Source organism: Thermobia domestica, chromosome 1 (assembly GCF_964235325.1).
Source record: "Thermobia domestica chromosome 1, izTheDome1.hap1.1, whole genome shotgun sequence".
In the NCBI taxonomy this organism is placed as follows: Eukaryota; Metazoa; Arthropoda; class Insecta; order Zygentoma; family Lepismatidae; genus Thermobia; species Thermobia domestica.
In genome coordinates this window covers 298,374,273-298,388,346 of record NC_137454.1, presented here as the reverse complement: position 1 = coordinate 298,388,346, position 14,074 = coordinate 298,374,273, and the positions used below count along the sequence as shown (strand labels likewise).

The window sequence follows — 14,074 nt, the reverse complement described above, 5'->3', positions numbered from 1 at the left end:
AAAGGGAAGAACTAGCTCGAATTTCTATGTTCCGACTTCTGCAACAAAATCACGGAATTTACACTGAATCACTTATGATTGAGACTTTATGGATAACCAGACAAAGTTCCAAATCTTATGCGCAATCGTTCACAGTGAACGGATCTAGAGAATGAAACAAACCAGTTGCCGTGGACCAAAACTCTTTCCTTCAGCACAGCGGAATCAATATCCAGTTTCAAAGCTAAGCTTTGCGCACACCTCTCAGTTCGGGGTAACAGCAAAAATTATTTTTTCAATAAGAAGTTCCGGAATGTTTCGAAATTCCGGAATGTTCCGAAATTCCGGAATGTTTCGAAATTCCGGAACGTTTCGAAATTCCAGAGTTTCGAAATTCCGGAACGTTTCGAAATTCCGGAATGTTCCGAAATTCCGGAGTTTCGAAATTCCGGAATGTTCCGAAATTCCGGAATTCCGGAACGTCTTGAAACTGTGTTCCGATTCCGGAATTGGAATTTCCGTTCCGAAAAATTCCGGAATTCCGGAATTAGGAACAGCCCTAGTTGACAGTTGAATAGCATTTTATGACATCAGCTTAAAATAAACCAATTTTCTTAGAATTTCTTAACTGAGAGCAAACACTGTGAGCCTCAAACTGCACCAGTTGGTGCGTTACGGATGTCTCAACATCAAAGCAAAAGAAAGAAAGAAAAAAAAAACTTTTATTCGCAAAATTAGTAAAACTTGGAATTGTTCCGTCCATCGCTTCCATGCAGCACGTGCCACGGCACTCAACTCTAAAATGTATGTTGTTATTGTGGACAGTTTCCCTCCATAAATGTTCATATCTGAGGTCTGGTTTCACACTCCTGTCATCTACATCAGAATCGCTTGTAGACTCTTCACTTGAATTCTCGTTTTAATAATTCGCTTTAGTAATGTTTTTATACCCAAAATTCTTCCTTAGTTTGTACACTCATGTCCAAAATTATTGTCGCATGTCTATAAATATGTTGTAGGAATATAATTTGATAAGAATTCGCCCGGTATTTCTTATAACGTTAGTATGTGTATAATCGGCAAAGACATGAATGAAGCAAATTTCATGTTGAAAGAGCAGTAAATAAGAACAATAAAATGAAAATAAAACTTTCTTATCCATTTAGCAACATTTTGTTCTACTTATTCTAATTTTCGTATTTATAATTCTTTTAGTTTGAAATTTACCACAAATACACATTTCTCGACTATACACATAGTATCAGTGTTAAAAGTACCCTGCAAAATCATTATCAAATTATATTCTTACAGTTATATATATACAGTGGCGGATCCAGGATATGATCAAGGGAGGGGCTAAGCCATAATTTGCCGTTTTATCCAGTGTAAAGCAGAATTGAAGCCCATTTTATCCAGTGTAAACCTGAGCGTCAAGGGGGGGGCTATAGCCCCGTAGCCCCCCCCCCTTGGATCCGCCCTTGTATATATATATATATATATATATATATATATATATATATATATACGACAATCATTTTGGACATGAATGTACCTTACGTTACAAATCCTGTACACTAAAAGTTTTTTTAAGTTTCTAGCTTAAGCAATTTGATCTGGACTTAATCATCAATCAGTCAGGACTACTACTTTATAGAAAGACTAGCTTTTCGAATAGCTTGAAGACCTCGTCCTCAGATCCCTGCATGTGCTCGACCTACGGTCTGGGACCTCTCATATTCCTAATATGTTTCTAATTTTACGGAATTTCGAGGAACGGCCATCTTATTATAACAATTGCAACCCTCACCATTCTTTTCTTCTGCCTTTTTCCTTTTCTTCCAAGTGAAATACATATACATAACAGATTTCGATATATGGCCATGTTATTTTAACAACTCCAACTCTTTATTTCTACCCGCCCTTTTTTCTTCCCTTATAGAGAAAATATTTTTAAAAAAGCACTGAAACATGTCTTAAAAATAAACCTAAATACTCTCTAATCTTAAAGTATCTTGATACGATCATCGTGTTCCAGCAGTTTTAACTTCACCCTTTTTCCTTTCGTTCTAAGGGAAATATCAAAAAAACTTCGAAACACGTGCCTAATTATTGTAAATGGAAAGTCCATATACCGAATATCATGTTTCTATCCTTCAAAGATTGGGAGATATGGACATTTAACTATAATAATTGCCACCTGCATTCCCTTCCTTCGTCGAATTTCAAAAATCCTTTTTTTGGTTCCCTACTGTCAAAATTTCAAGTTTCCAGCTTTTTTCTTCTTACGGAACGATTTTCAATATTAACGAAAGGTTTAAAACGCATTCTCAGCAGTAGCGTCTCCTGACGTGGATGTTAGGGCGTTGGCAAGAAAGGAAAAACATATTAACCCTCACAACCATAGGCAATACTAGAAGGGGAACCCTCTCTTCCCAGGAGCAAAAATGGGCCCACACTTTTTACTGATCAAAAATATTGTGATAAATTTACCTCAATTTACGCATAACTATTTTAGTGGCATTCGCATTCAGTATACGAGTATTTAATAGTGACTATACTTTGCCCACCCATCGATTTCCTGAATATAGTCTGTACCTGGAAGTTCTCGCAATTTTCGAAAGTAGGGAACCATGATCGTCACTGCATAATGTCCTATTTAAGCCAACCTATAAATAGCAATTTATTTCTAACAATTTAGTCTGGAAATTATAAAGAGCATTCAAGGAGGATGTTATTACGTAAGGAATACATTTAATTATAATAATTATAGTATAAGTAAATATACCCTCAAAATACGAAACTGAAAATCAAAAACAAGCAATTATTTACTTACAATTACGTGAATTTCAGCTCAAGTCGTCTTTCTGTGCGTAGAAACTGCTGGATTCCTGCTTTAAAAACAGTAATAGGGGCCCGAAACCGTAAGTCTTGAGGATGACCCACTAACGACAAAGTAAACGAAAATTAAGGAAATAAAAAGGCAGAATGGAAAACCCTTCTGTAGCTTAACGTTCAGGCTTTTTTTTCTTCATCAATTGACACTTTCAACACAACTTCGATCGAGAAAAAAATTGTTTCTTTTCACCGTACTCCTTACACGTATTTTAGGAAGAAGTCGAATGCAACATTAACTTTTGAATTGAATAATATGTTTAGCAATAAGAAAGTGCGTAGATCATACCCCCTCTCCTCCAAAAAATGTTTTCCGTATTGCTATAAAATATCTGTACATCCACAAATAAATCTAAAGACTTGGCAACGCTTGAGAGAAGCAGAAAACTCAAGACAATGATTTCCTAACTAACACCTTCGATCCCACAAGCACGAGGTGAGAAACACGAAGCGCATGCACAATAGGAGTCTTTTAAAGCAGTGAAAATTCAACCAAAGCGTTGCTAACGACTTACTCGCAGTGAAAACATGACGGAGACCGCACAGCACTTCTCTGTTCTTTTGCACTTCAACAATTTATTCTTTCGTTAAAAATAAAAAATCCCAAGTTCTGATGATCCGTTTAATTAAATTAAAATACTCTTTATTTGTACACTCGTATACATGTCTAGAATTTGTATTCATTTAATTTAACGAAGCACTCAAGGGAAAAGTACTAACATTTAGTTGTTTCTTTTTCTTACCAGAATCAACACTTCACTTAGTGCTTCGTCTCCGTGGAGGGATGCAAATCTTCGTGAAAACATTGACAGGCAAGACCATCACTTTGGAAGTCGAACCATCTGACACAATTGAGAATGTAAAAGCTAAAATCCAAGACAAAGAAGGTATTCCACCAGACCAACAGCGACTGATTTTTGCTGGCAAACAGTTGGAAGATGGCCGAACCCTTTCTGATTACAACATCCAGAAAGAATCTACTCTTCACTTGGTGCTTCGTCTCCGTGGAGGAATGCAAATCTTCGTGAAAACATTGACAGGCAAGACCATCACTTTGGAAGTCGAACCATCTGACACAATTGAGAATGTAAAAGCTAAAATCCAAGACAAAGAAGGTATTCCACCAGACCAACAGCGACTGATTTTTGCTGGCAAACAGTTGGAAGATGGCCGAACCCTTTCTGATTACAACATCCAGAAAGAATCTACTCTTCACTTGGTGCTTCGTCTCCGTGGAGGAATGCAAATCTTCGTGAAAACATTGACAGGCAAGACCATCACTTTGGAAGTCGAACCATCTGACACAATTGAGAATGTAAAAGCTAAAATCCAAGACAAAGAAGGTATTCCACCAGACCAACAGCGACTGATTTTTGCTGGCAAACAGTTGGAAGATGGCCGAACCCTTTCTGATTACAACATCCAGAAAGAATCTACTCTTCACTTGGTGCTTCGTCTCCGTGGAGGAATGCAAATCTTCGTGAAAACATTGACAGGCAAGACCATCACTTTGGAAGTCGAACCATCTGACACAATTGAGAATGTAAAAGCTAAAATCCAAGACAAAGAAGGTATTCCACCAGACCAACAGCGACTGATTTTTGCTGGCAAACAGTTGGAAGATGGCCGAACCCTTTCTGATTACAACATCCAGAAAGAATCTACTCTTCACTTGGTGCTTCGTCTCCGTGGAGGAATGCAAATCTTCGTGAAAACATTGACAGGCAAGACCATCACTTTGGAAGTCGAACCATCTGACACAATTGAGAATGTAAAAGCTAAAATCCAAGACAAAGAAGGTATTCCACCAGACCAACAGCGACTGATTTTTGCTGGCAAACAGTTGGAAGATGGCCGAACCCTTTCTGATTACAACATCCAGAAAGAATCTACTCTTCACTTGGTGCTTCGTCTCCGTGGAGGAATGCAAATCTTCGTGAAAACATTGACAGGCAAGACCATCACTTTGGAAGTCGAACCATCTGACACAATTGAGAATGTAAAAGCTAAAATCCAAGACAAAGAAGGTATTCCACCAGACCAACAGCGACTGATTTTTGCTGGCAAACAGTTGGAAGATGGCCGAACCCTTTCTGATTACAACATCCAGAAAGAATCTACTCTTCACTTGGTGCTTCGTCTCCGTGGAGGAATGCAAATCTTCGTGAAAACATTGACAGGCAAGACCATCACTTTGGAAGTCGAACCATCTGACACAATTGAGAATGTAAAAGCTAAAATCCAAGACAAAGAAGGTATTCCACCAGACCAACAGCGACTGATTTTTGCTGGCAAACAGTTGGAAGATGGCCGAACCCTTTCTGATTACAACATCCAGAAAGAATCTACTCTTCACTTGGTGCTTCGTCTCCGTGGAGGAATGCAAATCTTCGTGAAAACATTGACAGGCAAGACCATCACTTTGGAAGTCGAACCATCTGACACAATTGAGAATGTAAAAGCTAAAATCCAAGACAAAGAAGGTATTCCACCAGACCAACAGCGACTGATTTTTGCTGGCAAACAGTTGGAAGATGGCCGAACCCTTTCTGATTACAACATCCAGAAAGAATCTACTCTTCACTTGGTGCTTCGTCTCCGTGGAGGAATGCAAATCTTCGTGAAAACATTGACAGGCAAGACCATCACTTTGGAAGTCGAACCATCTGACACAATTGAGAATGTAAAAGCTAAAATCCAAGACAAAGAAGGTATTCCACCAGACCAACAGCGACTGATTTTTGCTGGCAAACAGTTGGAAGATGGCCGAACCCTTTCTGATTACAACATCCAGAAAGAATCTACTCTTCACTTGGTGCTTCGTCTCCGTGGAGGAATGCAAATCTTCGTGAAAACATTGACAGGCAAGACCATCACTTTGGAAGTCGAACCATCTGACACAATTGAGAATGTAAAAGCTAAAATCCAAGACAAAGAAGGTATTCCGCCAGACCAACAGCGACTGATTTTTGCTGGCAAACAGTTGGAAGATGGCCGAACCCTTTCTGATTACAACATCCAGAAAGAATCTACTCTTCACTTGGTGCTTCGTCTCCGTGGAGGAATGCAAATCTTCGTGAAAACATTGACAGGCAAGACCATCACTTTGGAAGTCGAACCATCTGACACAATTGAGAATGTAAAAGCTAAAATCCAAGACAAAGAAGGTATTCCACCAGACCAACAGCGACTGATTTTTGCTGGCAAACAGTTGGAAGATGGCCGAACCCTTTCTGATTACAACATCCAGAAAGAATCTACTCTTCACTTGGTGCTTCGTCTCCGTGGAGGAATGCAAATCTTCGTGAAAACATTGACAGGCAAGACCATCACTTTAGAAGTCGAACCATCTGACACAATTGAGAATGTAAAAGCTAAAATCCAAGACAAAGAAGGTATTCCGCCAGACCAACAGCGACTGATTTTTGCTGGCAAACAGTTGGAAGATGGCCGAACCCTTTCTGATTACAACATCCAGAAAGAATCTACTCTTCACTTGGTGCTTCGTCTCCGTGGAGGAATGCAAATCTTCGTGAAAACATTGACAGGCAAGACCATCACTTTGGAAGTCGAACCATCTGACACAATTGAGAATGTAAAAGCTAAAATCCAAGACAAAGAAGGTATTCCGCCAGACCAACAGCGACTGATTTTTGCTGGCAAACAGTTGGAAGATGGCCGAACCCTTTCTGATTACAACATCCAGAAAGAATCTACTCTTCACTTGGTGCTTCGTCTCCGTGGAGGAATGCAAATCTTCGTGAAAACATTGACAGGCAAGACCATCACTTTGGAAGTCGAACCATCTGACACAATTGAGAATGTAAAAGCTAAAATCCAAGACAAAGAAGGTATTCCACCAGACCAACAGCGACTGATTTTTGCTGGCAAACAGTTGGAAGATGGCCGAACCCTTTCTGATTACAACATCCAGAAAGAATCTACTCTTCACTTGGTGCTTCGTCTCCGTGGAGGAATGCAAATCTTCGTGAAAACATTGACAGGCAAGACCATCACTTTGGAAGTCGAACCATCTGACACAATTGAGAATGTAAAAGCTAAAATCCAAGACAAAGAAGGTATTCCACCAGACCAACAGCGACTGATTTTTGCTGGCAAACAGTTGGAAGATGGCCGAACCCTTTCTGATTACAACATCCAGAAAGAATCTACTCTTCACTTGGTGCTTCGTCTCCGTGGAGGAATGCAAATCTTCGTGAAAACATTGACAGGCAAGACCATCACTTTGGAAGTCGAACCATCTGACACAATTGAGAATGTAAAAGCTAAAATCCAAGACAAAGAAGGTATTCCACCAGACCAACAGCGACTGATTTTTGCTGGCAAACAGTTGGAAGATGGCCGAACCCTTTCTGATTACAACATCCAGAAAGAATCTACTCTTCACTTGGTGCTTCGTCTCCGTGGTGGATATCAGTAATTATTCTGTTAGTTTTTCAATATTGTTCTCATGTAACATATTCATTACAGAAATATTCTATTAAGTTTATTAATCTAGTATATTAAGTCCTCGTAATATTGTAAGGTCTTCATAAATTTATATTATTAATTCTTTTTTAAATATTCACAATTTAATGTTGAAAGATATTGTACTCACTATTTTTAAATTGTATTGGTTACTGATATAAAATTTCACGTAGTATATAATATTGTAGTTTTACTTGTAGTGCTGAGTTTAGGTCCGTAAAATTTGTGGTAATATGACTTGCTATTTTATATATATATTATATGATATTGTAGTTTGTATCATTGTATGATTTCAGTTATAATGCCAGGAACCTACTAAGTTATTTTAGATTATACTGTATGTTCATTCTTGTAGATTGTAATAAAAACTATTGAAGAAAAAAAAAAGAGGATAAACTAAATTCGTTTCCAGTTTTGAGGTCGTGGTTCCGTAGAGTATTTTGGTAATAAGTTTTGTTAATATCCGGCTGGAAGGTTTTGGAGTAGTCAGATAGTTTTTAAATTTATTCGTCCGAAGAAAACTAGTATTCTAAGTTCACTGCGTGGCTAAGGTTCTTACTCTGTTACGTTGGTTTGAGCGTATGAAATGCAGTACGCAGGAAATTCGGTAATTTTTTTAAAAGGTTCCTTGAAGGGTTTGAATGATGAGATTGTGATTTCATTATTAAATGAAAATAGTTTTGATGGGGACTGCTTCGTAAATAGTTATGAATTGCTGTGAAGATAATTGAGATACAAGTTTTGCATTTTTCAAATAGATTAGAGATTCCCAGCAATTCAGATAATGTGAAAGCAACTCAATTGCAAATGTTGTTATCGAGAAACAATTTTCGATTTTTAGCTTTCAGTAAACTAGTAATTTTGAGGGGTAGGTAGAAAATTCAAAACTCTAACCCCTAGAGAAACGTATACATACTGTAAGCTTAAAATTTGGTTTGAATACGTTGAGGGTTTAGTATTTGTGTGTATTCATAACGATCATTAAAAATTGTTTTTGGTATGTAAGAGCCCTGAAATGTGTAAATCTATTGAAATCTTGAACTTTATTTTTCTTCACTATACAAGATCTTCATGTCGTTTGAAAGTTTAAAATATGAATTCATAATAGAAAATACTACGGCCAAGTTGGTTTCCTCCTAAAACACACTCGACAAATTAAAACCCGAGAGGTTTCCGAAATCGTTAGTCAAAGATATAAATTTGTTTTTCAAACACATTTTATAGACCTATACAGCTGTTATGACGACGTATGAATTACGAGGAGTAAATTTAAATATTGAGCGATTTGAAGTTTGATATGGTCATACTTGTAGATTTTTTTTTAATGCTCAGATTTGGAATTATTCTAGTTGATAAATGAATCAGAACTCCTCAATTAACAAGAACGAAATTAGTTGTTACTGGATGTCAGTAATAAAAAGGTGGGATTGGTTGGAATTAAGCTTTTCTTTAAAACACCTTCACCAAATGAGACATAACTCTAAAGCTTACGTAGGATCAGATCCTGATTTATTTCTACCGGGAATCAAATCTAGCTTTCGTACACCGATAGCAAAAGGAGCAATCTAATTAAACTATTAAGTTTGATCTTGTCTGTTTACACGGGTGATGAGGGGAACTTATAATTCAGTTTGTCGATTTTAGACTACTCCGTGGGGTTTACCCATTTGTGGATTTTGTGGCATTCCACCGAAAGAAGAATGTTGTGGCTTTTGACCTAATACAGCTCGTGCTGCTCATGGGCACAAAATAAATCACAGGAGAATGAGTAGTTAAATTATCAAATACATAATACTAATCGTAACTACCTTGAAATCTTGGAGTATTGATAGAAACCCAAACTTAACGGTTTTGAAAAACTACTGCAGGAAAACATAAATTTATTATACACTGGAACTTTGAAAATAACAGAATTGCTCAGAGTAATTCCGTCAGTCTTTCTCACAGCACTTAGACAGTAACTCTAGTGGATAATGCAGATATCGGGAAAAGTTATTGAAAAATGACAGGACCTGAAAGTTGTAAACAAATGCTTGGTTGTGATTGGTCGAATGCCTGTCCACGGTATTAAAAGGAATTTCTACAAGTTTCTTCTTATTTTTTTCTCGTAAGTTTTTTTACTTGCAGATTGTCAAATAGTTACTCAGTTAAAATATAGGGCGTCTATCAGTCACGAAAGTCATGAAATCAGAAAACGGTCATGAGTCACGAAATTTAGCTTTTGGGTTACGATTTTTGCATATGTAGAAATATAAGTATAGACTAGAAAATTTTGATTTATAAAACGTCAAAATTCACCACCTTAAATGTCTATGGTCGGCTTTAGACGCTACCAAATCGGAAGCAAATCATATTTCTGTCGCATACATGAAAATTCGGTTCAATTCGCACCCAAATTTGCTTTTCAAAATGTTACTAAATTTTGTGGTTTGGGAAAGTCACGAAATTTCATTTTGGAATTTTAGTCAACACCCTGTAATATTATTCCTTATTTGCTAGTATGAAATTGAAATACGTAATTAAAGATTATGGAATTAATCATCGAGTAACGTGCTACCATCAGATTTTGATACAAGCTCACTCATTTTGATCACAGATAAGCATTGCTATGAGCAGTTTTAGGAAATATTTGTATCAGATCTAACGTGGAATGTGCATAAATTTCACATACAATAACAACAGAAACACCTACATGCATAATCAGTACAACAAAAATATTGAAATCGAAATTAAATCCTCTGAAAGATGAGAAAAAATACAATAAAGGAACACTTGCATCCGTGGAAGAACGAAACAAATATGTAGAAAGATAGAAGGAATCAAATGACATATTCGTTCATGCTTCACTCAGACTATATTCCCTTTAACATGCTGACCTTTAAGATATTTGGAAACAAATTGTAAATAGAAAATTACTTTTCAGAAAAATCTTTGAAAGAACTGAGAGGGGGGGGGGTGAAGGATAAGGACGTCATATAAACCAACAGGAAATTACATTTAGCACCAACAGCTACAAAACGTTTTCCGGTCATCTCAAATATATTTAATATATATATATATATATATATATATATATATATATATATATATACACTTTTGTTTCGATTATGCTGTGTCATCTTGCTTCAGTTAAAGGAAAAGTGATTCCGAAAACTTTTTTTTTTTTTTTTTTTTTTCTCGCGATTCAGATAAGAGCCAAAGTCTTTCACCTTAGCCTCGGATTCATGATTTTCGAATCATAGCCACGAGTAGAAAATCATTAGTTAAAACCCATGTAATGTTTTAGACTGAATGAAATAACTGCAATTACTTTTCATCACTGATATAAAATTTTGATTCAGATGCACCTTTCCAGATAAATAATATTTACGAAATACTGCCTTATGTGAAGAGCTTTGAAAACCTACTTCGTATAATACTCTCATGTAGTAATTGTTACAAAATGTGCCATTAGATGAAATCGATGATTACAAGTACTTCTACTTTTTAGTTTCGATCTTTTACAAACGTAAAAAAAGACGCGTGAATAAATAAATAAATAAAACAATTACACGTGACAGTCGTAGGTTCATAAATAGAATTGTAATTTTCGGATATAAATACTTCTGGTATGTGGAATAATATTGCCACATTTCCAACCTAAAGTACACACACTTCATGCACTTTAGAAACATACCAGCAGTTTTTTTTTTTTGGGGGGGGGGGGGAATACCGTAATATATATTTCGAAAGAAACTTGAATCATATTTAGTTGATAAAGAGAATAGAGAGACAACTTGTCATACAGGCCTTATGATTTAATATTCGATACAAGAATTTAAGTAATTTAAACAGTTGTCTATGTATACGCTTCGTACCAAAATACATGCCAAGTAAGGAGTAGAATAATTAACTGTTCCAATACTTCAATAATGATGAAATGTCAGGCAACATTCCGACGTCTCAGCAGAGGCACGTTTGGACACATTTTCTCCGATATCAGGTGGTAATTCTAATATGCAGAGACTACGCTATTCGACATATGGAGATCAAAAATTAAACTTTATTTTCATGGTATTTTCTACTTATATCCCAACTAAGAATAGTTTTAGCGATTCTATTCTTTGAATGTGGTATTGCTATTCCTCTAATTTATCTACAGGGTGGGCCAAAAGTAGGTATACACCTCTGCATTGATAAAGTTTAACATTCTAGCTTATAGGTTTATCTGCTTCGGCTGTTCCGAGCTTAAGATATAAGTAAAGAGACATTGAGAATAAATAATAAAACTGTCTACCTGATGGATAACAATAAGAAATTATATAAAAAGTGAGTTATCAGTACCGGATTATATCTACTTTTGGGCCACCCTGTAGTTACTGTTGCAGTGAGATTGTCATAATTTACTCGGAAAAGTTCTAAGTTTCGTTCGTAGTCTATGAAAGAGTGTATCATTAATAAACCTGTCATTGTTTTTCTGAACGGAAGTCCAGAGATCATAGTTTTTGTAGTTCGAAGTATAATTCATAGCAGCTGAGTTTCGCATAGATAATAATTCGAACCTAATGTTTATTATGGTTATTAGGACTAGTAATGAATCCATTGTTTCAATCGAAGTACAAACAACGTTTTCATTGCCGTGTTAAAGCTGCGAAGACTTCCTACATCTTATCTGAACATGTTAATAGTAAAATGATTAAGATCTCTTTGATTGTAGTAGTTTATATATGTATATAACATTATTTTCCTCGGGAAGTTAAATCCCTTGTCACTTCTCTTTCACTTAGCCTTACAATCTTACTGTAGATAGAAGTACTGCATGGCACGCACGAAATCTTCGAGAACTTCTTCAGTGATGTGAAATCTGCCATGTTATACATATTCTATTAGATATGACAGTTCTTATGATACTCGTCCTCCCTATGCATCATCGAATAGCTCGTTTTACTTTCGCTCAGTAAGACTCAATCGTTTGTGTATGTGTTGTATCCTCATTAGGATCAACAAAATAATGCTGTGGTTTATTGCGTGTTGCTGGTATCTCAATGTGGATAATTTGCTATATCCTCTCCAGCAATCTGTTCTTATAATTGTGCCTGGTAAGACATTGATGTAGTTTTCTAAAGTGGCACTTCCACCAACACCATAAAAGTGCCTCCAGCAACCCATTTGGAATTATATGACCTCTGTACCATTTACGTTTGCCGAAAATTCTCGTCGGTTTCAACTATGTGTCCCTTACCTCAAATTTTTGCATTGATTTCTAATAGCCACATTGCAAGGAGCTATTAAGTTTTATATTAACAGTTTTGAATCTTTGTATCTGCTGAGTATATATTAAATATATGGAGAAATATGTTCAAAAAGCAAACAAACTTCTAAAATAGAGCCTTTTTATATTTGTTTGTTACTTTCTATAGTTTCACATTTTAAAAACATCATGGTGGAAAATGAACTTAAAATATGTAATTAAATAGAAGAGAAAGACCAGTGTATGTTGTACTTAAATTTTGCAATCTAAGCATCACTGATTTCACATGTCAGATTATGGATATTATGAAATGTATCTTCTATTCATAATATTAATAAGTAAATGTCTGTTATAAACGTGTCATCTATAAATATGCCGGTGCACAGTGAGTCTCACGTTTTCGACCATTAAAGAGATTACCATTTAACAATATAAGAGAATTTGTAATATACTACATAAAAATCGACCGCCTTATGCAGAGTCGTTTTGACTTACGATTAGCTTCATACTAAAGCCATGACTTCTGCAGGAAACATATGTTAGTCGAACTCTTTAGGATGGCACTAATCACACTTCAAAACGACTCTGCATAAGGCCCCGAGCTTTTCATTATTTATGATATTAAGGAAAATCAGATATGTGTATTTACTTTTCGTAATACATTAGACTGTATATTTATTAATCTTTTGTGGGATTTTTTAAATGATATATTTTTCATATTAAATGTTAAAAATATTAACTTTTAATGTCCATAAAAATCACTTGGAACAATCACTGCTTACATCCGACTGCTCTAAACCTTCCACAGCAAGCCATCTTGAACTTTCCACAGAATCCCAGAGATTGTAATCTCGTTCAGTAATTTATCTATTCACTGATTCGAAATCCAATGGTACATTGTAGTCAATAAGTTCACGTTCACCCTCTTCTTTAGCTGGTAATTGACACGTAAGTTTGACTGCATTCAAAAATAAGTTGCCAGCTATCGCCCAAATCAAAAGCAAATTTAGGAACATTTTGTCACGACTTGTACGTTTCCCAGTAAGGTAATTACTGTTGATAATGTTGTTGGCGAAATACTCTCTACAGTAAGAAAATTTCGTCCAAAGGTTTTCGCGAAGGGGGGGGGGGGGAGATGGAGCGTTCCTAGCATCGTTGCTACGTTCCCTCTGCACAGTCATAGGTTGAAGCTCGGGTGTCGCCTATGTTGAGAGTTATGTGATGTCCAACTTCTTTAATGAAGTTTAGACCTTCATGACCCCAAGAGCCACAAGTTGCGATGGTGACGAAGTGGTATTTGTCCAAGAGGTTGTTATATTTTAGTCTCTTTTCATGTTCTCTGCGAGTTGCAACCATCCCAGCTTTTGTGAAAGAAGGAAGATAAGAGGTGTCTATAGAGTATCGGCACATTGTGAACTAGTGGTCTACTATGCCACGCTTAATTGCATGTGTGGAGAGCATGCCCGCGACCGTTCGGCATTTAAT

General features: G+C 36.4%; 1 protein-coding gene across 1 annotated transcript in view; it reads left to right on the top strand.

Annotated features, from left to right (window-relative positions):
* Nucleotides 1-13,055, top strand: part of LOC145661624 (polyubiquitin-C-like) — a 65,658-nt gene extending 52,603 nt beyond the window's left edge. Inside the window, exon 3 of the mRNA XM_081726944.1 lies at nucleotides 3,618-13,055. Coding sequence (XP_081583070.1) covers nucleotides 3,618-7,312 — 3,695 coding nt within the window. The 3' untranslated portion in view covers nucleotides 7,313-13,055. The remainder of the gene's footprint in view (nucleotides 1-3,617) is intronic.
* The last annotated feature ends 1,019 nt before the right edge of the window (nucleotides 13,056-14,074 follow it).